The sequence below is a fragment of the Ornithodoros turicata genome, chromosome 9 (assembly GCF_037126465.1).
Source record: "Ornithodoros turicata isolate Travis chromosome 9, ASM3712646v1, whole genome shotgun sequence".
NCBI lineage: Eukaryota > Metazoa > Arthropoda > Arachnida > Ixodida > Argasidae > Ornithodoros > Ornithodoros turicata.
This window is the reverse complement of record NC_088209.1, coordinates 36,819,146-36,843,157: the sequence shown is the minus strand read 5'-3', so window position 1 is coordinate 36,843,157 and position 24,012 is coordinate 36,819,146. Positions and strand designations below refer to the sequence as shown.

Below are 24,012 nucleotides of genomic sequence, written 5' to 3'. Positions count from 1 at the left end.
GGGGAGGGCTGGAAAAATAGAAAGAAGAAAAGTAGAAAGCTGAAAGAAGAAAAGTAGAAAGCTGAAAAGAAAAGTAGAACCAAACGTCTTGTTCCTTTCAGGGACCATCGTAATCCCCTCAGGACCATGGCCTTCGAGCGCGACCTTGTTCGCCTCTAGCTTCGAGCGTAGTTCAACTCTACCAAATTGGTGGCGCTGTCGAGCACTATGACGTCATTTGTTTACAAGCAGGGAGAGGTCCATAGGAGGCAGCGAGCAAGTGCCCATTCTTGGAACCCCGCACTCCCCTTCCGATTTGTTTCGGTTTCAGTCTGTCTACCAACGTCATGACGACGTTTCTCGGTTAGAGGTCTATTCAGCCGACTCGCATTTCAGCTTGGGAAGTGAATTTCAAACTGTATACTACATTCTTGCAAAATTATATACCAGATGACACTATATGGCAGTTAGAAACGTGCGATAGATTCTGGCGAATAGAGGATATAAAAAAGCGATGTCGAGTTACGTAGATGAGTTTTTATTAGTATATACGATATAGCCATCTTATGCACACAGTTTTCACCGACGAAGAGAGTTGCGCTGTGTGTTACGGGTGCAGACCACATTTCGGCATTATGAATCGTGTGACATGATACAATAAATAAGTACGCACGATTTATAAGATGCCACGAGTTGCGTAGTTGTATAGGGAGGAAGAGAAGAGAGTCTGGGACTCTGAAATGATCACTTGATTGACTTGATTGGGATTTAAGAACGGACCCTCTGTGCCCGCCTTCGAGGATGTCGCCACAGCGGTTGTACGTATGATAGCCGAAATTCAATAGGTGATAGCGAAATTCTACAATAACCGAAACCGTTTGATACTTGCTTGTCACATTTTGTTGTTGTCATAGAATTTTTTTTCTTCATGACAAGATACCACGACATGCGTACAAGGGCTTCGGCGGATCCTTCCACAGTAGCTTACCTTATTGATACCCGTTCCTCTGAATATGGAGTGGGCAGTGCTGCCAGGGTCGCAGCGTGACCTTTGACATGTAACCATGACCATGACCATGACATCACCATGAAATCATTCATGCGCTCGGCAGGTGCAGATTTCACTGAATAAATTTGTACGTTACGTAAAAGACGGATGAATATACAAACAAGCAAACATGTTACACCGCTCCAAATAGCTCTGAGCACACCCACTGCTCGCATTATCCGCCAACCCAACCAAAACCTGGCGGCCAGGAAGCATTACGATAATGTACGTGTGGAACATTCAATGTTCAATTCAATTCAATTCAATTCATGCTGTCGTCCATGACACCGTGTGCTGAAAATGCACGGAAGTGCACATGAACACGAGTAGTATAAAATTGTGTGTTTCTTTTTTTTTTTTTTTTTTCGTGTGAGTAAAATGAATCACCGTCACTTATGCACTTCAAGTGCACACCCTCGTGCACTTGAACTTTCAGCACATTCTGCTGTGTGATGCTGTTTGTCATTCTGACGGTGCGGAGCCTACTGTTTACTTAGTTCCACACTATCCATCAAGCTGGTCCACTGTTGCCGATCTATCGGCTGTTGCACGTTTCGTGTCACTTCGTTCTGATGTAGTCAATGATCGGATGATACGAAAAATTAATCTTCTTGGCGACGTCCCTCATCGTGGATGGCTCTTCCGTGGTGCTGCTGCCCGGAAAGTAGTTGGAGCCGTACGGTCTCTGTCGTAGCGTCTCAGAGAGCATAACGTCTTCCGGTGTTGATTCGTAGACGTCTGTCTCGTACTCTTCATCGCGTGTGGGCTTGCGCTTCTCAGCTTTGTGGCTCAAGCTGGCGTACCTTAGTGTGGGAAATGAATTCTGTAAGTGCACTTCATGCTCTAGTGTTGTTGATGCTTACACAGCTGAATATTTAAACATGACAGAAGTGAAGAAAGTACTGTATATAGGCGTAAGGCAGAATCCTTCACAATAGAGGTCTTCGTTTCGGCCGCGTTTGTCTGGTGCTCACATGCGCGTGCTGTAGAGCCCTCTCTGGTTTCTGACGTTTAGATGCTAGCACGATATGAGTGTTACGTTTACTACCTTTGACTAAACCTCACCCGTTGAGGTGGAAACAAAGAGCATGAGAGTCTCTTGACGACTTGCTCAAATTATGTTACGCGTCCTGCCTTTATGGTGTTGTAGTTCAGGCAGACTAACGTATGCTTCAACCAGCTCGTGTTCCAAATGCGGCATGGCGGCAAGCATTCATTACGTCCTCATCGACTGCCCTCTATACAGTTCGGAGAGAGCAATGCTCCAGTCCCAACTGACCCGTATAAACAACAAGTCGCTCAGCTCGCCGCAATCTTGGGTCCTTGTCCTAACCCTGTGCACCGTCAATGCCTGCACTCGTTCCATCTGTTCTCTTTCTAACTGTTCTTAACGTCTACTAGCCTGCTGACTCCTCTGACCTCATAGCTTTTACCATGAATGCGGTGATGTGATCTTCAGAGCACTACATCTCCTGTGGCGGAGCGGATGAACTACGATCACCATCAGTTACGACGCACCCGCGTGTGTCATATGTGTGTGTGGGAGTGTGTATGCCTCATCTTTTTTCATCGTCATCCCACTCATATATTAACCTACATGCACTGAGGTATGGTACCGCAATTGTTGTGGTGAATCACCCCATCCCATCGTCATTCGTGTAATTGTGTTGTTGCTGAGTACTATTCACACTTCTACTTCTGTGTACAGACGTAGCGTTGACCTAGCTACCGCACGAAACGCAGTTCAGGCGTATGCGTTCAGGGCACGGACGACGCTTGCGTTTGCGCTCATTGCCCTTTGTAATGAACGCTGTGCCAAGCACTCCGCGATTACAAGTAAGCTGGCCACTAGCACGCCTGCGCAAGGTAGCCTTGCTCATTGGTCAGCCGCATGGCTTAGTCTGCCCGACACCAGAAGGGGCTCGGTCGTTATACCAACTCGTGCGATCTCCTTGCGTAGCTATTCGCTACGGAGTACATAGTTGCATATGGCAGATGTAACGTCACATCCGTAACGCAAACCAGCGTGAACTAGGCATAAAACGTCTCCTTTCATGGTACATGAGCAGTGCGAACGAAATTTCTTGATGAAGCGCGCCATCCTCAGGGAGAACTTCATGATAACCTAGCCTAAGTACGGGCGCAGAAGAAAACAGCACAACACAACGAGCTCAAAACCTCCGTTTTCTTGTGTGTCCATGCTCAGTCTTGTTTGCCATGGAGTTCACCTACCAGCTAGCCTCCATTTACGCCATTTTATCTGTGCCTCAGGGAGATGTTTTTGTGTTAAGCCTAAACAGTCGAATACATTTATCGTCGTGTTTTATAGATACCTTAGACACCGTCGTATAGACACCGTATTTTATAGATCTGTAGTGAGCTATATTGTTTTCGTGCTCTATTGACTGAGTGCCTGTGAGAGTGTGAGGAATACCGCTGTGTTTTGTTTTGATTGCTGTGAGGATTTTGATTAAGAGGATGTAATAGTTATACAGCTCTTGCAATGGAGCAGGTAGCATCCATGGTGTGTTGCTGAAAGCTCCAAGGTTTACTTTATTTTACTAATTTACTAACTAACTAACTAACTGTCGTCGCGCCTTTATCAGCTTTATCAGCTTTTCAAAATGTGGAGCCCTATACCAAAAAGCGCGTCTGGGTGTCGCTAAATATGCTTCTCGCAATGTGCAAATAGCGGGGGATGACTCCCAAATCATGCCGTACCTTGAAATGAAGGCATCCTCTTCCGACGAATGATGCATAGGTAGATGGTTCATTGGTCGATGGTTGTCGTTTACGCCTTCTGCGAAATATTGTTCGGGAAGGCGGTCACGGTGGTACTGCTTCAAAGAAGAAGATCCGTGCGGCCGGTGATAGCCATTCGTCTCAAACTGAGTCCTGTAGTCCTCCAGGGAACTCTTGTCATTGAACTTCTCAGGAGGTTGAAGCCTGTTGGTCGTCGGGGATTGCGCCACTGTCTTCTTATCGTTTTTTCGTTCCATGCCAGTGAGAAGCTCCTTCAGCACCTCCTCCGGGTTTCCTTGAAGATCCAGCTGTGGGTGTTGCTGCACGTGTTGCAGCAGTTTCTCCTGGATTGTGAAACAGTTATTTGCTTTCATTCTTCACACATGCCCGTTTATAGTGATACGTTAATTAAAACCATCACTGCGTTAATCATGTTGGTTGACGCTGCAATGTACAAGGCGTACAGCGAGCGTGTCTTGCAGGTTTTAACGTGAGATCCAAAAAGCGTCATGGGACATTTGTTTGTGTCGTGTTCAGCATCCAAACAGAAACGGAGAAAATCGGTTTTCGGAGAGGCCTTGGAACTTTTCAACATTATTGGATATATTCAGTTTATTTTTCGTCAGACTAGTAGGACTGCATGGCCTAGATAGCCAACGGCTTTGTATCACGCACAGCGGGAAACATAAACACGATGGAAAGTAACCAAGCTGAAGTTAGCATACGAAATGGAATTTTGGAAGCACTCTATGCAAGTAAGTCGGCGTTTCGCGCAGCCCCTTAGCTTTCGCCACGTCAGTTTTCCCCTTTCCCTCGTGCGGGTAGAACGCCCTTATTGGATCGCTTTCAAATAAGGTACCAAGATAACCACACGTGAGGTCCACGGCTGCTGTCTGGGTAGACAGCCTGAAAAAAGAAAAAGCCTGAGTAGCCCAGTCGGTAACGTGTTGGCTTGCTGAGCTCAATGCAGGTTCAATCACAGCCGAAGACGGTAGCAATTGCTTTTTTTTTTTTGTCGGGGGGGGGGGGGGGAGGGGTAAACATTGCTTCCAGCACCGTGTGTCGGAGATTTCCGGTGCACGTCAGTGGAACCCCCAAGGTGGTAGAGATTATCCGAAGTACACACTACGCTTCGAAAGGCTCAAGATGAGATGCGAACCTTAGTAATTGGGTCCATGTCCTTGCGACTGGCTAATATGGCCCACAGTGTCTTGCTGATGTTGCTGTTACGGATGCGCATGTCATGTTCTTCAGGTATCCTGTGGTTCCTGTTGGCCAGGTAGTTATGGCTGGAGGCAGACTGCACAGGTCCTGATGAGTACTGCGCGACACCTTTAAGGTGGCACGAGCAGCCCGATGGGATCTTGAAGATGTCGACGTGCAGACCTTTGCCCTTTTCGAATGTTAGAAGACGTTGGTAACTGAAGACTTGATGACAGGTGCTGATGATTTTATCTTGGACGTACGTGCACGGACTGTTCGGGCTCCTGCACAAAACAGCACACTGTTATTCACGTTCCTGTGTCGACCATTGGAACACTAGATTTGGCAGAGCTGCATAGAGAAGAGAAGTCTTCTAAGACCTCTCCAACCAGATTGTTTCGTTGCACTGTGCTGCTTGTTCTATAGCAAGCTACTTTACGACAGTATCTTGCAGCTAATAACCAATGAGATAGAGATACATAGAGCTAGCAACCGCTCGGCGTTTCCCTTTGAACTTTGAAGCTTTAAGGAGACCTCTCGCTCTCCTTCGTTCAAGGCAAAAACGACCGAAGAGCGAACCGAAGGACCAATGAAACGCGAGTGCGCAACGGACGCTGAGTTGAAGCAGCCGTGGGACATGCACACTCGAGCCAGTGCAAATTTTTCTGCACGAAGACAGTAAGCTGAATTCGCCATACTGAAGCCGGTTCCTTAAATTGTTGGCGGCATTACGAAACCAATAAATGCCACGAAATTTTGGAAGAGTACGTGCGCAAAGACGCTCACCGCATGAGTCCCTAATGTCCGCCATTTTGGGGCAAGGCAAGGTGAGGTCAACATGGCGCCATCCAGAGTGGCTTCGAATATGGCTGCCGGTTTATCCCTCTGTTTCCCTCTCTATCTCGCTGCTAATAACTTGGAATCTTGAGCTAATGCCGAAATATATTTCACTTTATCTTAGAACTTGGTACATTTATCTTTTGATATGATTTATCTAATTGATGACATGATCTAGGGTTTACACGTGCAATACAGGAACACCGGCTATAGAGGTCAACAGTGTGACACAGGTTTACAATGAGAGCTCATGCAATAATTATGTACACAAGGAGAAATTGGCGAGATACACGCATCTTGATCGTGGGACGCAAGGCTCAGCAGAGAGGCTCGATTTCTGAATAAACACAGCATATGCACAGCATGGGTATGTCGCTACTCCATCAACCCATCTGCCTTGGTTCCTGCAACTGTGACTCCTGACAAGCAATGTGTATCGTTCCTGCAGTATTTCAGTACTTACAAACATTTCTCCAGGCGTATTGTTTGTTTGAACTCTCCGACGTTCACAATAACCTTCCAATCGCCTTTGTTGTTTCTGGCTCTTCTTGGCTTCCCGTAATGGATTTCCGATGGGCACATGAAGCCGCTCTCGCGACCGTAGTCTCTAGGAGGACTGGTCGGGTCCTTTCTCAAGCCAAAATAGTGTCGCATATCGTAAGATTCTTCCTCGCTTCTTGTCACCCCATCCACTTGGGAGGTCCTGTCCGTGACCTCTGCGTACATTGTGTCGAACTTGTGGCGCTGTCGGTAAATGGTATCCAATATGGCAGCCCTGAAAATAAGAAAGGGACATCACATTTAAAAAAAAGGGTGGGCAATAGAACACTTATCCTGTTGTAGGATATGCAATGTATCGAAACTCTTGTTTATTGTATGAACATTGCATCACGCCCGTCCCTTGCCGTTCCTTGCAGGTTGTATCTGAGCCGATTTAGGCTGGCAGGTGTCAAAGATAATATTGAAAGGTGAAAGCTCTGGGAAAACGCTGTTCTGTTCTATTTGTTAAGGTATAAACCCTTTGAGAAAGTAGTGGCGGAAAGTTAACAGTAATGTTTACATCGCGGTGGAAGCTCCGCCTTCTTGAACACGATGACAATGGTTTACAAGGCCTCTTAAATATTGTCACAGCGGCAACATTTAAAAGCGCCTGTGAACCATGATATCGTCCTTTGTCTTCTCTATATTTGTCACCAAGCTCATTTCCTACACTAACAGGCGGGAAAGAACTGAAATCCTAGCTACACGGCTGGGCTGCGACGATTTTTCTGTCCTGTAGGGGCGAGCTCGGTCTACGGCACGGCTTTGCAAACATAGAAATCTGTTATGAAGTATACGCTATGTGCACTGTCCTCAGACGGCTATATCGATCTCTGCACGGAAATGACGAACGGTCTACATTCACTTGTTTAAGTTGAGCAAGACCAACATGAAGGAACTCAATGTAGTGTACAGCTGTCTGTAGGGCCATCTGTGTTTTCTTACGCGGGGTACTCGAAGTCGTCTAGGCAAATATCCTCCGAGAAACGATCACACCGTGGTTCGTCGTGTTTGCCTCGAACCGGGAGCGGGTTGCCCTTCACGAACGGTTGAGTAAAAGGAGGTGGGATCGGTCTTCGGATGTGTTGTTGAATGTTGGCGGGAGCTGTGTGATAGGGTAGTTCCCATTTCGGTGGATGTCTTGGTAACGGTGGCCGGATGGGTACTGGAATTGGTGGACGGAAATGAATTGCGGAATGTCTGTCTCCTTCTTCCTGAGTGCTGTCCTCATAGGAAGTGAATCGTGGAGGCAACACTGGGAATGACGGAAAGAATCCTGAAAGAGAAGACGATAGATGAAAGCAGAGTAACCAACAAAGAAGCTAGCTGGACATTTCAAAGTAATTTCATCCGGGAATTTAGTAATTCGCATCAGTAATTTGTCGCCGCATGCAGAACAATGACACGTCCTAGGAAAACGATACGAAAAGTAGCCTGGACACGGAATCGCCAAGTTGCTCCATTACTTCGTTTTGTTTTTGTTCTTTCTTACTCATCGCTATCTGACCGAGAACCGGTCTGCAGCTTCGCCCTTGTTTGAAATCTGTCCATTCTTTCGGCATGGGCACATAACGGTTATGCAACTGTTAATAACCACGGAAAGGCCATCGCAGGGGGAGCAAACCCCTCAATTATTACTGCATTACGGAGACTGTATATTCTCTTGTCTGGGACGCCTATATGAAATTCAAGCTGTATAAGAGTCTCCGATAATAACGAGTTTTAGGAAAACGGAGAATTTTCACGATAACGTTTCTGAAAACATAATGAGCCAATCGCCAGATTCCGTTGAAGTGTCTGACGTCACGCTAGTGACATCCGATTGACGATTCTCTAAAACTCACGAATACTGAAAGATTAAAGAACGAAGTCATCATTTCCATCACTAATTTACTGGCAATCGTTGATTACTTACGCCTGTGAGGGACAAAAGCACCGTACCATCCCCCCGGTAGGCCTGTAAAGTCTGCACGCCTTGAAGCCACGCTTTTTACGCTGAGTGGTGCTGGGATAAGCCTTATTGCTGCCCTGGCTTCGTAGGAGTCCTCATTTCTGGCCTCTGGTTTTGGCACCTCAGCGTTATCAGAGTTTACAGCGCGCTTTTTGTCAATATGCGCAACTTTTCTCACATCGTGTCCCCCTGTCATATTTAGATTGTGTGCTGGGAGCACCATCAGCGTTTCCTTATCTGAACCTTGTGCAACGAGGTCGACCGTATGTATGTCACGCCTTAGTTGCAGGTGCGGCTTCCTTCGACGCTTCTTATTTAGTCCATTCGTTTTCCTTTCGTTCGGCACCACAGCTGGAGGCAAGTCTGTTGTGACAGGCTTCGTGGTCGTCGCAACAAGAGGTATCGTACGGTGAGATTGCTTTCGCTCGCCGAATCGGGGTGGCCTTGAAGCTGTCGATGTGGTCATGGGCGCTGACGTTGTAGTCGTGAACGTGACGGAAGCCGGGGCTACGGTAACGAAGTCTGTCTTTTGCGGTCGGGACTGTCTCTGAATTGGCCTCCGACGCCTGGCTCCATTCTCAGATTGATGATGTCTCGGTGGTTCGGTATTCTGAGCGTTTACTCTTACAAGCCGCACAGGTTGCTGATGTGTAGCCGGACGATCGTGGTGATCCGCTTCATCATTACGTCGAATAAACTTTTGTGTCTGGATCGACTCAGTCGGCCCTATGGACTCGTCTGGCTTGTGATACCTACTTCTATTTTCCACATCGTCTTTTCTTTGTGGCCCTGTTAGCCTTTGACGTCCTTCTGTACCTCCGGGACGTGTTCGTTGGTATGACGGCTGTTTAGATACGTGAGTGCTGTCTTCATGCGTTGATTGTGGATCCCTAAGGAGGTCTATAGAATCCATGCGCCTGATTGGTTCGGGAGGTAGATGATGTCTTCCTGGTGGTATGCCTTGGTGACGAATAGCTGGCCCGCCTGTGTTCATGTTTGAAAATGTTGCTATCTTCTCTGGCCTCCTTTCAGGGTCGTCTTGCATGGGTCGGCCAAATGAGTCTCTGTGAGGATTCCACCTCACTGGTACTGCGTCCGGAGCTTGCATTAGCCTGTGTGGTGGAGATAGACGTCTGGCGGGCCCTGTCTGCCCTGCATACCTCTGTGGTTCGATCTTCTGAAGTCGCATATCTGGCTCCTCGTGTTTAAGAAGTATTTGTTGTTGACGACGCCTCGGAGCATCTGAAGGATTACGGCGTGTTGCTGAACGCGTAGGGGAAGTATGCCTCATCAACGGTCCGCCTGGCTGAGGATACCTTTCCGGCTCCATGGTGTGAAGAGCGGTAGGTAGCGCTGCAGAGTTTGGCACAGCATGAGGCTGATGTTGCGGACGTCTTAAAAACCGTACAAAAGGTGGACGGTCTTCATGTCGTTGTCGAAGTCTCTTCACTGGCTCGCCGAGGTCATCGTGTCTCTCGGTTTCAGCACTTTTTAGTCGCTGTGGCGCTTCTAGAGGATAACGTTGTACTTGAGGCTGTGGTCGCCTTCCAACTTCAGCTGATCGTGTTGGGTTGGCTTGATTATGAGGCAGTAGTCGTCTCCTGGGAGTGACTGGTTGAGGACGGCTCTCCAGTTCGCTATTCCGAATTTGCGGCGCAGGCTCCTGCCCTTGAGGTCGTAGTTGATCTTGCCGATTTTGTTGAGTGCGTTTCCCAAACGCTACAGGCTGCCGAGGTTCTGTTTGAGGCGCTGGCAATGGGTGTTTTAATGGTTCGCCGTGTTGAGGATGATACCTCTCGGGCTCATCCTCCCGATGGCCCGCTGGCAGTTCATCTGTTTTGGGGAGGGTGTGCTGCTCAGACTGGTGATGCCTTATAGGCCGACCAGTTGTATAAGCCTTCGTATAAGTGGCAGGATCGAGATGCCTAACTGGCTTAGAAGACTGTCTCTGCGGGCTATGTGTGCGGTGTGGCGACACAGGCTTCACTGTACTCGAAGATCTTTGCGTCTGAGGTCGTCGTCGCCTCTTCGGCGTATGCGTTTGAGGCTGCTTTGTTGCAATGCGATGCCTGTCAAGCTCGGGTCGCTGAGTGGCATTCTGTTCTTCATTGTTGCTCGCTTGTACCACGGGCTCCCCCTCTTTAAGGCGCTCCTCTCGCTTAGGGAGAGGTCGAGGTTTTGGAACAAACGGCTTGCGACGTTTTGCTGTCTCCTTGAGTTGAGGAATTCTTACTCTGTTTTGGTGTGAGGGTCGCTGAAGGGGCCGCTCTGTACCTGTATCTACTGCGTCACTTGCTGTGTGGTAATCTAATTTCTCATGGATAGCAACTTCAGGCAATTCTGAGTTAGAGTCATTCTCTGGACGTTGCTTTCTCCGTGGTTTATTCTGACCGCGCCGTCCTTCCGGGCTGGCTGTTACGGCTTTTGTCGTTGGCGGAACTGTGGACGTGGTCCTGCTTCGTACTTCTGGCTTTTGCAATCTTCTGTGCCCTATCGGTTTTCGCACCGGTGGTGATGTGGGCTTTCTGAATACAGCCGTCGATTTAACTGCCGTTGGCAGCACTTTATTGAACGCTGCAGGACGCCTTCTGGTTGTTGTGGTAAGCCTTTCTGTGGTAGGTTGTGGCTTCAACGTCGTAGTACTTTGTGTGGTTGTCGTCGGGGCAAGGGTAGTTGTTGTAGTTGGCTTAGGCGTCGTCGTAGTCGTGGTGGATGTTGTGGTGGTGGTTGTTGTAGTAGTTGTGGTGGTGGTTGTAGGTGTGTTGAATGAAACAGATTGGGAAACGGAGTTGTCGTGTGGCTCCCATCCAGCAGGGCCCATAGGGTTTATGACACGTATAAAAGCGGGTGGAAGAACAGAGTCAGCGATATTTGACAAGTCCATAGGTGGTGCCTTCGTGCGTACGGCCACAGCACTTGATTCGCTTCTGTCAAGGACAACAGCCGCACCGTTGTGGGCACCGAGGTATTGCGGTTCTTCCGTCGGTGTGCTCCGTCCTAACCATGGGTTCGGTCTTGATCCATCCCAGTGGTACCCTTCGCCTGCCACTCTGGTGGTGAGTGCATACTGCAGCACGACCACTGTAATGAGTGAGACACCAGATGGTCGCGCCACCTAAAAGTTGAAAAGTAATTAATTTAGCAAGTACATAATTTTCGAAAAACAGCGTTACGCCAACAATGTAATCAATGTAACCATGTAATCATTGTTCAGTTATTATAGGTTAAAGGGCTGTCTTCCCGCAGCGCTATAACAGCCGTTCCGTTCGCGGAAACAGAACCAGAAGCGTAACGGAAACGAAATCGAAAGGCTGCGGTGTCAGTAACGGATAACGGAAATATTGCAGTAACGGAATTGGAAACTGAAACGACAATACGCCCGTTACCCTTCCATGGCCTTTAACATCTGCCACATCTTGTGCATTGTAAAGATGAGCATGGTGTCATATACAGCGTGCGTCATTAAAAAACTGAACATAATTTTTAAAAATACAAGCCGCAATTTTTCCTGCCCAAATTGTGGCGCCTGTATCTATTTCTTGCATGGCTTACTCAAAAATAGTTTTAATTGGGCTCATAGTGCCGTCATTAATGAGTTACCGTAATTAATTAGCTTAATTAATGGGAATTGGTGCCTCGTGTAAATTACAGAGTTGCAGTGCATAGTCGTTCGATGTGCTTTCCATCAAAGTTCAACTTCCAGATACGTTCTGTAAGGCAATAAAAATTATTGAAAAAAAAAAAAAAAACGAGCGCGCCGCATAATTTCGTATGACGTGAGCCCGCTTTTTTTGGGTTTCCCCTAGCACTGCTACCTCTCTCAGTGCTCCTGGCTGGCCGTGCCAAAATACGTGACCAGCCAGGCACCAATTCCCATTAATGAAGCTAATTAATTACGGTAACTCATTAATGGCGCTCACTATGAGCCGGATTAAAACTATTTATAGTACGCCATGCAAGAAATAGATACAGGCACCACAATTTGCGCAGGAAACAGTGCGGCTTGTACTTAAAAAATAAAAAATAAAACTGGTCAGTTTTTAATGCCGCACCCTGTATACTGGGTGTTTCACGAAGATCCCCAGACGAATAATTCTTAAACAGGTGATACTGCCGCAAAGCTTCCTTGAGACATCGTTCAAGAGCCGAGCAGTCAGCGGCTCATTTGCATACGCTCATTAACTAAATTAATGAAACTTCTCACTTTTAAATTTTACTTCGGACGCTTTCCGAACCGCTGTCTTTAGGGGACCTTCAGCGAAAAATATTCCCCGGAAAAACCCGCCTTCTCTGCCTTCTCAGCACAGTACAGCGCCTAAGCCATATTGTTCGCACGCACCCGTTCTTTCCGCGTCCTTTGATTCATACTTAACTGCATTACACGCCGAATGTCCCTGCACCGTTGTTCGGACTAAACTGCCCTTGTGACGCTGAGCTATATCCTTTAGCGATGTCACGCGTTTCTTTAAAAATTCCGAACAATGTGTTGAAAGTGTCATTGCTCCTTATCAACGAAGCGCCGTTCTCAGCGCGCCTGTCTTTCTGGACGTGCGAGCCGCGCTCCAGTGAGCTTTAGAAGCTTCCGCCTTACAAAAGGAACGGCGCTCCCACTCGCTGCTGAACAATTCCCTTGGGACCTTTCCGCGAGTTGTCGTTATTCAGATGAGTGCCTCGACTGCCAACTCCTATTTGTGAGCGTAGTCTTCTCCTCTGACGCTCTTTTGTCCGATTAGTGAAGGCTTCCAGTCGACAACGCCGTTGACATTCACACTATAATGACTTTGTAACGCTTTTGTTTGTCAGAAGCGATCCTGGAAGGTGTCCCGTTACGGGACCCTGCAGTCGTGCGTTTGAGGCTCGTTGAGTTGTGTCCCTTGCGGCAAGGTTACAGCAAGTACATGAGTTTGAAAGTGCTACTTGGTCCTTGGGCTAACTCATCGTTGCAGCGCTTGGCCGTCGAAGCTCGTTGGGCATTTGGTTACGAACAGAGGCTGATCTCTCGCGTCATATCGAGTGTACGTGCTGGTGCGGGGCATGTTGGTGAATTGCATCAACTAGGCGCCCCTGCTTTCATTTTTGGACATGGATTTTTCGTACACCTTTCGGATCGTCTACGTGTTCGTGGAACGTCTTGGCGTTACGATTTGGAGTATCTGCTTAAATTGGTACAATTCATTTAATTTTTGATTATTAGTCAGAAGAGTAATCGTTGACAATTTACATCATTGAAATTAATTGACGGAATTAAATTAAATTAAAAGTCACCCAAGTAAATTTTTCTCGCCCAAAACCTCACGGATTTCACGAACGAAGAGCGCCCCCGAAATTTTTGTACCACCTGGCTCACTTGTTAGCAGCCAACTACTCGCGAATGCCGAGCGGCAGGTCCTAATTTTTCGTGACCGATCTCTCTATTTTACACTTTCTTACGTGCGCCCCCCTGCTCGAGTTGTATTACTCTCATTACAAACACCAGGTACAAAGGAAGTAATGTCAAAATTACGGTTGAAATATGGCAAATGTTGCCAAGAGTGGCGCAACGCCGGCAATGGAGCTGGGCGTCTCTTCCGGACTGTATAGCAAGTGGGAATGCACGTCAAGCATTAATACGCGACTGTACGTTGCCCATCAACACCCCGTACGTGCTTTTCCCACGGTCATTTGTTCGCTCACTCTCCCCCGTTCTCTCAGTTTCCCGGTATGGATACGGAAGCCAACTCACGGTGCAACGTCCTGCCGTGTTGACTCGGACCTTCTTAACGTAGCACGGCGGCACGACGTGACTTCAAATGACTCCTGTAGTGTTTCTTCTGATCCATTGACCAGCTGTTTCTGACGAGGGTTCTCCAGCCAGAATACGTCTCGAGGGGCCAGCAATTATATTCTTGCAGACAGCGTCGGTCTTAGAAGGCCTTTCTCAAGTTAGAATGGGAGCCGTGCTTATGGACACCGCATATTCCTCTCACGACCGCGTTAGAGCAGGGAGACCTAATGTCCAACCTTATCAGCTCCAGACAGCAGGTCCCAGGAGATGATGAGGTTGGCCGATAAAGGGAGGGCTGAGTGAATTTTATCGATATAGTTTAGAATGGAGGATTTCAATGACACTTTTAATGACTTTTTTTTTCTATATAGCTTCGAGTCGCTGAACATTTATGCAATGAATGACTCATTATATGTATATGGCGTTTGAAAATATAAAGACCATCTGTGTAAATTCTCCGCCTCAAACGCCGGGGGCGGGCTATCTTTTCTCGTTTATATTTTGTATACGTTTTATATACCGTATATTATATATATATATATAAAAGTGAAATAATAAGACTTGGACTACAGATTACAGGAACGTTAACAAAAACTAATTTATTTAATGGGCAATTTAACATATAGATTAAAAAAAGAATGGTCGACGTTTCGACAGTGGCACTGTCTTCGTCAGGACACAAAGTCCTTTTGAAAGACTTTTGTCCTGACGAAGACAGTGCCACTGTCGAAACGTCGACCATTCTTTTTTTAATCTATGTGTTAAATTGCCCATTAAATAAATTAGTTTTGTTTAACGTTCCTCTAATCTGTAGTCCAAGTCTTATTATTTCACTTTTATTCAACTTCGTAGCCGTCTGATATATTAGCCTATTTGTTCTATATATATATATGCATTTATATCTAATACGTTTTATATATCGTAGATACATATGTTTTATCTCTAATACGTTTATCCTGCCGCAGATGGAATTTGGCCCGGCTCATTTCATCTGATGTTATTATGTTTACCTTCTTTTTTCTCTCCTTTCATTTCACTAAATTAAAAAGTCTCAAGCCGAGAAAGCGATAATTCAGAGAGGAAAAAAAAAAAAAAAAGAAAGAGGCTCTGATTGTTGGACTGTTTCACAGTAGATCGCATGAAAACTTCGGTAATTTTACTTCACAAAGTAGAAGTGATTTGAAATCGTTCAGGAAATGACCTCCATTTTTCGGCCTAGATCACTGGAACCGTTCGGTGTCGCACGTCAATCAATGGGAGTGACATATTATTGCACATTGACCTTACGACGTGGTTTCTTTGAAACGGCTAATGGGAGCGGCGATGTCAACAACAAACCTTGTTAAGGTTCATAGTCTCGTCCAACTTCTTTATCTTTTTTCTTGCTCCTCTAAGCGAGTGTGTTGAAACAACCCGCCCTCTCCACAAGAAGCAAATATCTCGTTCTATTCTGTATACGCGAAAGAAAAAAGAAAAAAAAAGAAAAGAAATGAAGGCGATATAAAAAAGATACACAACGGGAAAAGCAAACGTTTCTTTCTGCAAACTGTTTTACTGCGTTCCCTTCAGTCGCTGATTACAACATCTTCCATCCACCGTCTGCTGCTTATCATGCGAAGTTGTTTCTTATTTGCACATGCCCTTGATAAGTGGTTCGTTGCTAGAAAGTAGGCTAAGTCCTTGCCACTGAATGCGGGAGAGTTTCGTGAAAGCAACAGATGCAGAAGGCCTGCAGCCATCAGCGCATATGCGTAGTTAAGTATGCGCGCACACCCAACGTTGACGCTGCGTATTGGAGCGTATTGGACGTGATGAATATTCAGATAAATACGGGGAGATAAGAAAATTTGCACCCCTGGTGGCGGTACGCGAAGTTTCGAAGACCTTGCAGGCCACTGCCGTGCGCTCTGGTCAGACTGTTTTGAGGTTGGCGCTACAGATAAGGGACAACTGGCTTTGCGTTTGGCAGCCTTGTAGACAATACAACTTGAAAGTTGAAACACGTCCATTTCTTTGTTCTTCTGGAGTAAATTTGCATGAATGTTTCAGATTTAGACGGAAGTATTGAGTATTGCAAGTGCGGAAACTAAGCCGCATAAAAGTCCTACGATGTGCCATTTTTCTTTTCTTTTTCTTTTTCACTCACTCACGATGTGCAGTACTGTGTGCATATACAGAATGTGATATGGAGTGTGCTGACACGCAAAAAACTTGTAAAAACATAAAAAAAAACTGCAGTGACGAGAATCCCAAGTGAGTGACGACAATTCCAAAGGGTTTGCATTGCTTGAAAGATGCATAGTAATCGACTTATCAAACGAGATAGCTCAGTGAACTGAAACACAAAAAGCAACAGTCATGCTCGCACTAACAACTGTGGGGGGGGGGGGGGGGGGGGGGGCTCCTTCCGCGCAACCTGCACTTCTTGACGCTCTACAAAAGCGAAATTTTACCTTTCGTTTCTGAAGTATGAAAGCGCGTGTATACAACTGCGCATAGATGCTACGTAAATAGAGCAAAAATAAAGGGACGACATCCGAGGTGAAAAAAACCCAAATAACGGACTGTTGAGAATACGAGAATATGCACTCACGCACATCGATGAAACTAAAAGCATCGATGCCTTCAACGCATGAAGGTGCGCGGATTTATTTGGGTACCTGAACAACTCAAAGTTCAATGACATTACTGTATTTGTGTTGGCGAACAACAGAGTAAATAGTATTTTGGGCCGATTGGTGCACACTTTCCTTCATTTTGTTCAATCACGCATATTCCTTTTTTGCAATCTACATGACGGTGAAACGATGCTGTCGTTTTCCTCGTTTCACCACTGCGCGCCGTATTAAAACGGTTAAGGGAAGGAAGTGTGAGAAGGGGGACAGTGGAGAGATTATAGATTGACTCCCATTCGAAGGAAAATATGACGTTTAGATAACTGTGTAGGGCCGAAGCTGGTTCGTGCGCCTTCCGGGCGCTACCGAAGTGAAACGCGAAGGAAGCACAGCAACTCGTGAATTCGATTTGTACTAGCTCCCGTGACGTAGTGGTTAGGATGATCGCTTGCCACGCCGAGACTGGGAGGTGACACGGGTTCGAATCCTGTCACCAGCTGTGCTGTCTGAGGTTTTCCCTGGGTTTTCCGAACACTTTGCAGACGAATGTCGGCACAGTTCCCCCTGAAGTCGGCCCAGGACGCATACTAATCCCCCCGTCCCAAACTCCTTCCTACTGTCATCTCTCTATCTGTCCACGTCTGTATGCTGCTCATAGCCACAGTTGCTTCGCGGCGTTAACATGGAATTTAAAAAAAATTGATTTGAAAACATTGTTTGAGGTAAAGAAGCGCGCGATTTACAGCGGCGTACTTAGAGCTAATGCAAGAGTCTGGGCATCATCCTTGCCATACAGCAGGTTCCAGACACCCGGAAGAGGACCAAACAAGTCAATCGGGTCTTACTCAAAGGAGTGACGAGCAGATTTCATTGCATAGACCAAGGCTAGAGGGAACGGCTGGGTTTCTCTGCTGATACTTCAAGCAAGACTAACTACGGGAGAAGAAGCACCATACCGGTGACGAACCCGGTCGTAAACCTGCAGATGATGCGCGGGATGCGTTGGAGGTAATGCAGTGGAGGTCACATGATGGCGTACATACATAGGTACAGGACGCTGGCCATCAGCACAATTATCCTTTCTATACAAAACGCGTTCCCGATTTTCTGGCTTGCCGCCTTGAAACTATAGAAGTAGTAGCCTAGACATAGTTGCTGAATCTAGCAGTAGTCCTTGCGGAAAGCCGGACGCCTACTGTCGACATGGGATATCAAGGTAGAGAAGTGATGATCCTCCATCAGCGCGAGGCAGAGAGCAGATCCGAGGTCGTTAGTGGACAAATTAAATCCACGGGGACACCGTGTACTTCAGACATTAGGCAAATATCGCATTGAAGAAGTGGTACCCCTGACAGCGTAGCTGGAGTCACACATCGTGGCGCTTCGTTTTTTTTCTGCGACAGTGTCGGACCTGCTACTCCTATAGCCCTACATTTAGGTCCCCCCATTTCACCCTTGACTGATTGATTTGTAAAAGAAAAAAATGGAGACGTTAGTCCCGAGCCACTCGGGACTGGCTCCTCCAGGACGCGTTACTCAGAAAAGGAAGGGAAACTACAGAAATCTTACCCTTATTTTGCTATAATCATTATCGTTTTCTGGTCCCACCAATACGTACGAATATCCTTGACGCTGTATTATCTGATCTACAACATACTATACGCCAAGGGCTTTCAGTCCTCTTCTGTCTCTCACATAGCCGTTTTGCCTTGACGAAAAAAAAATGCAGTACCAACCAATCATGCAACATATACATTAGTAGCGTCCCGCGTCGACAATTATGAAAAGCCTTGTAGCATGCCATCAATGCTCCAGATAAAGAGGCGGAGGTCAGCGACAACACGGCGGCCTCATCTCTTGCCATTGAATTATCGGATCGTTACGTGTACCGCGACACTCCGTCGGCGACCAGAACTAGCTAGTGTCCAAGGGCTGCGCGCGACCAAGCGAGAGACGACACTCCGGGACAATGGATTATGCACTGGGCCAACGACACATGTGGCTACGCGTCCTCTAACATTGTGTATATCGCATTCACTGTGCCAATGACTTACTCCGCGCGTCTCACCCATGGGATTTCACGCGTCACTCGTGACGCGCTGAAGTAGGACTGTTCCTACGTGATTGTACTTGGATGAATGAAGCTCATCTAATGCGGCACCATGTAGTTTCCTAACGGTCTGCAACAAAAGATTTTTTTTTTCTTATAAGACGCAGTGAATATAACGTCTCCTCGCTTTTTCCGTTCGCGAGTGACATATTTTTTTCCTCCTCGGCCCATAACTGGACATGATGATGAACGCAAGGAAAAGGGATGAAACAACAGTTATCGCCAACGCGCTCTTCTCGTTTTATCGTTATACGACGCGGAGGCAGGACTTGAAAGAGACATGCAAACTAAGATCGCGGAGTGAAATGGATGAAGATTTTTTGCGGGTATCCGGAGATTGCGCATAATGTACACTCTAAGAAGAAGAAGAAGAAGAAGAAAATTAAAGTAAACTATAGAGAGCAAACAACGATTGTGTTATAAAAGATACTATAATGGTGCATCGCCCTGTGGAGTAAATCATATTTTCTGTATATGCCACCATCTTCTGACAAAATACCCGACTTTCTGGCTCAACTTCGTGGTCTAATCTAGAAATAGCAGAACTAGGAAGAGTGTAACTAACAACCTGAGGGAGCACATAGGCCTCAACATTCTAATTACTCTCCATTTTAGTCTCACGGCCCAGAAAATTTACTCCTCAGCACTACAAATAATCCCTAAACTTCCAATAAGCATTCGTGCACTTGGTCCAGAAAGGGAGTAATGGTTGTGGCAATATATCTCGGAAAGAAAGAAAGCCGAAAGCCGGAGTTTGAGTACCATGCGTGCGCAATCTCTTTGCGCACGCAAAGAAATATAGGATATATATATATAGCGAATGCATATACTCCGCACGCGCCGAACGTTGCTTCGCGCGGAGCGCGTGCGCAGAGTGAACACGCTATCTCCTTGTGTACGCAAAGCGACCGCGTACACTACAACTGTCTCAATACTGTCATTTTAGCAAAACGCGATATATCTACACTGGCCTTCAGAACGTAAAACGTTCAGCCTTCAGCCTTGTGTGCGACGATAAAACCTATGCAAACGCCAGCAGGCTTCGGAGGGCGAGATCCATTTTAATTTAGACAACCCGAGGGGGCTCTAAGTGGCACAGGAGAGGTTTACTTCTCTGGTATGTAACACGTCTAAACCTAAATGGCATATTTATTTATTGTGGTGCTCCAAGGGCCTTGCGGCATTACATGGAGAACGCATAACAGAAATGAAAATAATTACAAAACAGTAAAAAAAGGGGGGGGGGCACAAAATGAATTAACACTGGAAAAGTAGTACAGTGTCTCAAACAACTAGATATATGGTCAACAGCATATGGTCATGTCTCGCCCAATAGTCACGTTCTTAATATTCGCGTGCATTTCCGTGAACCATACGACAAATGATGAAAGATGAAAGTCACTGAAAAGGTTAGCCAGCTGTAGGGATCGAACCCACATCTTCTGGATTGCCGGTCCAGGGCTCTACCAATTGAGCTAAGCTAACACGCCTCTCCAGCGACTTTCGGGGTGCGTCATCTGAGGATGTATCTGTCCCTTCTATGTTGTTCCAACCTCAGAACATCAGTTTATCTCTTGTTCATACGACAAATGTCACGCGAAACGAGCCATGATTACTAATCGGCGTGATACAGTCATTAAGAGTCACGCCAATGACAGTGATGCTTTCGGTGGCCATTGTGTCATAGGAACGAGACGTCGTAAGCCATGGGCTGACGCTCGAAGCCACAGGCTTTATGTACTTCGAATCGTCTGCGACGCTTGGTTGTAGCGGACGACGGAGCACCTCTGATATCTACGTAGTGAAGGAAGGAGAGGTGGCCTTCTTTAGTGTATCAGGCCAGGAGGGGGAGAGGGGGGGGTGCATTGGTTTTTTACAAGTAACCTCCGAAGGATAAAAAAGAAGTAATTTGGGGAGTAAATACAGTTCCAGTTATTACAGCTAATTATAGCTAATTACAGTAGCTACTATACAGAATAATTACAGCTTCCAGTCCCCAAGATTGCAATTACTCACAATTTTAGCCTCATGAAATTTGCTCGCTCCCCCGCACTTCAAATATACGTATAGTTCCTAAACTTCTCATGAACTCTCGTGCATCTATTCCGGAAAGGCGAAATGTCCCACTTAGTCCCATTTACTCCTCTTTTTCCTCCTGTAGTTATGACAGCTGATGTGTTTAGTCCATTTTTCTTGCCACACCGATAATAGGTCGTTTTTTTTTGTTTTTTTTTTTATCGGACCACAGTGTACGGTAACTTGCTGTATAACAAATTGTCGAGTTCCAGTTCAGCAAACGCGACGCCGAGCCACTTCAAAGGAATAGCTTCGTCTAGCTTATCGTGTTTTCAAAACCCACCTCGCTAATGGCATGAAGAAGACCGAGACACGGACACAGAAGACGACACACGCAAGTTCTCTTCTATGTCCGTGTCTCTGGGTAGTCTTCGTGGATCTACACCACAGCTCCACAGCTAACCTGCACCCTTTTCCTTGTCTCACTCGCTAATAGCGTTTCCACTTTGCCAATCAACGCAAGCGAAAACATTAACCCTTCAGTGACGTCATAGAAACAGCGAACCATCGTAGACACATTGAATGGAACGGCTTTCGGCACAAAGCTTCATTTTAATGGTTGCTCTGCTTCCCAAGGCCGTCAAATTGAGCGTTTCCCCTGTGGGAGTTCTTTTTCATGGACGTGCAACCGTAGACGGCTGTCTGTTCACCTGCATACTTCTAATGACGCAATTTACAGTGCAGCGAACTTACGTAAGGGTGCTCGAGATTGAAAAGTGCACGCGATATAAGTATATTTTCCTGTTGCATCTATCTCAAGTGAGGGACATCGTCAGTTTTGTGCGGTGACTGGAAACGTTGCGTAATTTGTGCACTGTTGCTTGTAGCCGGCACTGGTGTACAGACTTGTTCATGTATGAGGCTGAAGACCGTTGAGAGCTGGACGGGTTGTTGAGAATATTAAAAATCGTTGAAAATCCCGTGCTATAGTGTACATGAAAGAGACACGGTGTGTGCGTTTCGTGCTTTCGTGTAGCACAGCGTGCAGTTTCTAGCGCTTTTAACATATAAGCTGACCTAACTGAGAGGACGTCGGCTAGCTGGTGAAGATTCATAGTGCAAGAAAACATTGAGCTTGAGGAACGTAAAAGGCGGCACACACACACACTTCCTTCGAGTGCCTTCGTGTGTGTATCGCCTTTTACATTCCTCAAGCTCCAGGTTTTCTTGCACTAAGGATTAAAATATGAAATATGAACGCTTCAAACCGAGTGTGGTGCTCTACCAGTTAGTAATATGCTGTTGTGCTAGTTGTAGGAAAATTCATATAGATAAAACGCACTCTCAAAGTCTAATCTCACACAATTCGCATATCGCTCATCTAATGTCTCAAGTCACATGTGACTGGTTAGGGTACTGCTCCTCAGTGGTGAGACATGGAATGTCATCATCATTGTCTAGATGATGATCTTGTTGAAAGGAAGACTGTGTGAAAACCAGGGACCGACTGGGATGAAAAATTTTAGATGAAAAAATGAAACTTCAGACTAGTCAACGGGGAAGGAGATCGGGTACCGTTCCGGCGTGGCCCGAGAACTTCTCAGTATGGCCTAGCGATGAAACTGCTCCCGATGAAAACTCATTGTTACGAAAGGAAAACTTTCATATTGTTCACATTTGTTTGACGAGGGTAATTGTGCGAGATTGTAATTAAACCAGTCACGACAAAGAACGTTGTCATGCACGGGAGAGCAGCTGATGTGTCACACACGGAGTACCAAAGTGCACAGTATTATCCGAGAACAGCAGTCGCCTTCAAGCGTTCTCAGGCTGTGAGATTATGCCATGACTCAATCCTTCCCCTTTTCCAGGGCGTCGCTCCATCTTTTACCTCGCGCCAGTGATTTTGATATTATTGTCGAACCTCGTTTTAGTGTAGCGAGTTACGTTTTAGTGGGAAAAAAGCTTTCAGCTAAGTGCGTTTCGGGAAGAACGCCGCTCTAACGAAATATTACGTTTTGGGTTCTAATGCAAAAGAGTTCTAGCAGTATGAAGCTGCGAACCGCCACGAAGGAAATAAAATAAAATATTACATTTTTTAATATAAGCATAAAGCAGACGGAGAACCACGCGTCACCTAAAAGAAAATAAGAGAAGAGCACCTTGACTTGACATTTACGTCAATACACTCGTCAATACAGGTAGTTGGGCATGTTGTCAGACATCATACGAACGAAGGCGCGCGGTAAACAGGATGCCGGACAGAAAAGCTTGTGCTTGTCGTCTCTTCGTTATCCCATGTTTTCTACCCCGCTATTCGTTCTAATGATGTCTTAACATTTAATGGTGCTTTATACCTGCATTCGGACGCGTTGTGAATGCGGAACAGAATCGAGTTAAAACAGAGGGAGGGAGAGAAAGAAAAATGTTGTGTATCGTTCGACTGAACACTACCCAGAAATAAAAAGGGCAGCAAACGTGCTCCTCTTCATCAGTCGGATACTCAAGCGCACTGGTAACACGGAGCTTCAACCGAATAACTATACTTCCGTTACATAAACTGATCAAAAAAAGCATATTCCGATCACCGAGTGAACCAGACCGCCGGAGGGAGAAACTACCACTCACCTCATTAAACATCTCGTATCCCGATATTGTGTGTCGCACGTGATCAATATCCAAGGGTCTGCCCTGCCATAAGAGGCATCATCTGCGATGTTTCCCAGGCACTCGCATGGCGGTGGTCTTCTTCGCTTTCTCCCAGAGAGTCTCAGTCGGCTGCTTATTGATATCTATAGCGACGCATGCACAGGAACACTTTCCAACGTTTATTTCCGCCTGGTTTAGCCGCGGTCCGCGTTTGACCCGATGAGCGGGACCTTCCTTACTGGAGTGGCTCAATCCGGTGGAACTTCGTGCGGCCAAAGACGTTCGCTCCTCCGCGCTGACTGACCCTCTTCTGGTAAGAATTGCGGGTGCGCTCAGCCGTGACACTGAAAACGGGACTTTGTGTCTCCTCCTCGCCGGCTCTTGCTTGCCGTGTAAGCAGTGTTACGTCTAACGCGCCTTCCACCTTTTCTATGTATTTGGTGCGCGATAGAATCTCTGAAAAATCACGTTTCCTCTTCGCGGCGTCCTGTTAGGCGACGGCGGTGAAGGGAGATTGTAGACTGTAGAAAAGAGAGAGAGAGGTCTCTTAAGATCCGT

General features: G+C 46.5%; 1 protein-coding gene across 1 annotated transcript; it reads right to left on the bottom strand.

Annotated features, from left to right (window-relative positions):
• Window positions 1-482: 482 nt before the first annotated feature.
• Window positions 483-23,731, bottom strand: LOC135368801 (uncharacterized). Its single transcript, XM_064602314.1, has 7 exons — window positions 23,434-23,731; window positions 8,265-11,415; window positions 7,295-7,625; window positions 6,273-6,584; window positions 4,929-5,256; window positions 3,749-4,113; window positions 483-1,830 (listed from the first exon to the last, which is right to left on the bottom strand). The coding sequence occupies exons 1-7, from the start codon at window positions 23,443-23,445 to the stop codon at window positions 1,587-1,589; spliced, it is 4,743 nt and encodes a 1,580-aa protein (XP_064458384.1). The 5' UTR covers window positions 23,446-23,731; the 3' UTR covers window positions 483-1,586.
• Window positions 23,732-24,012: the final 281 nt, after the last annotated feature.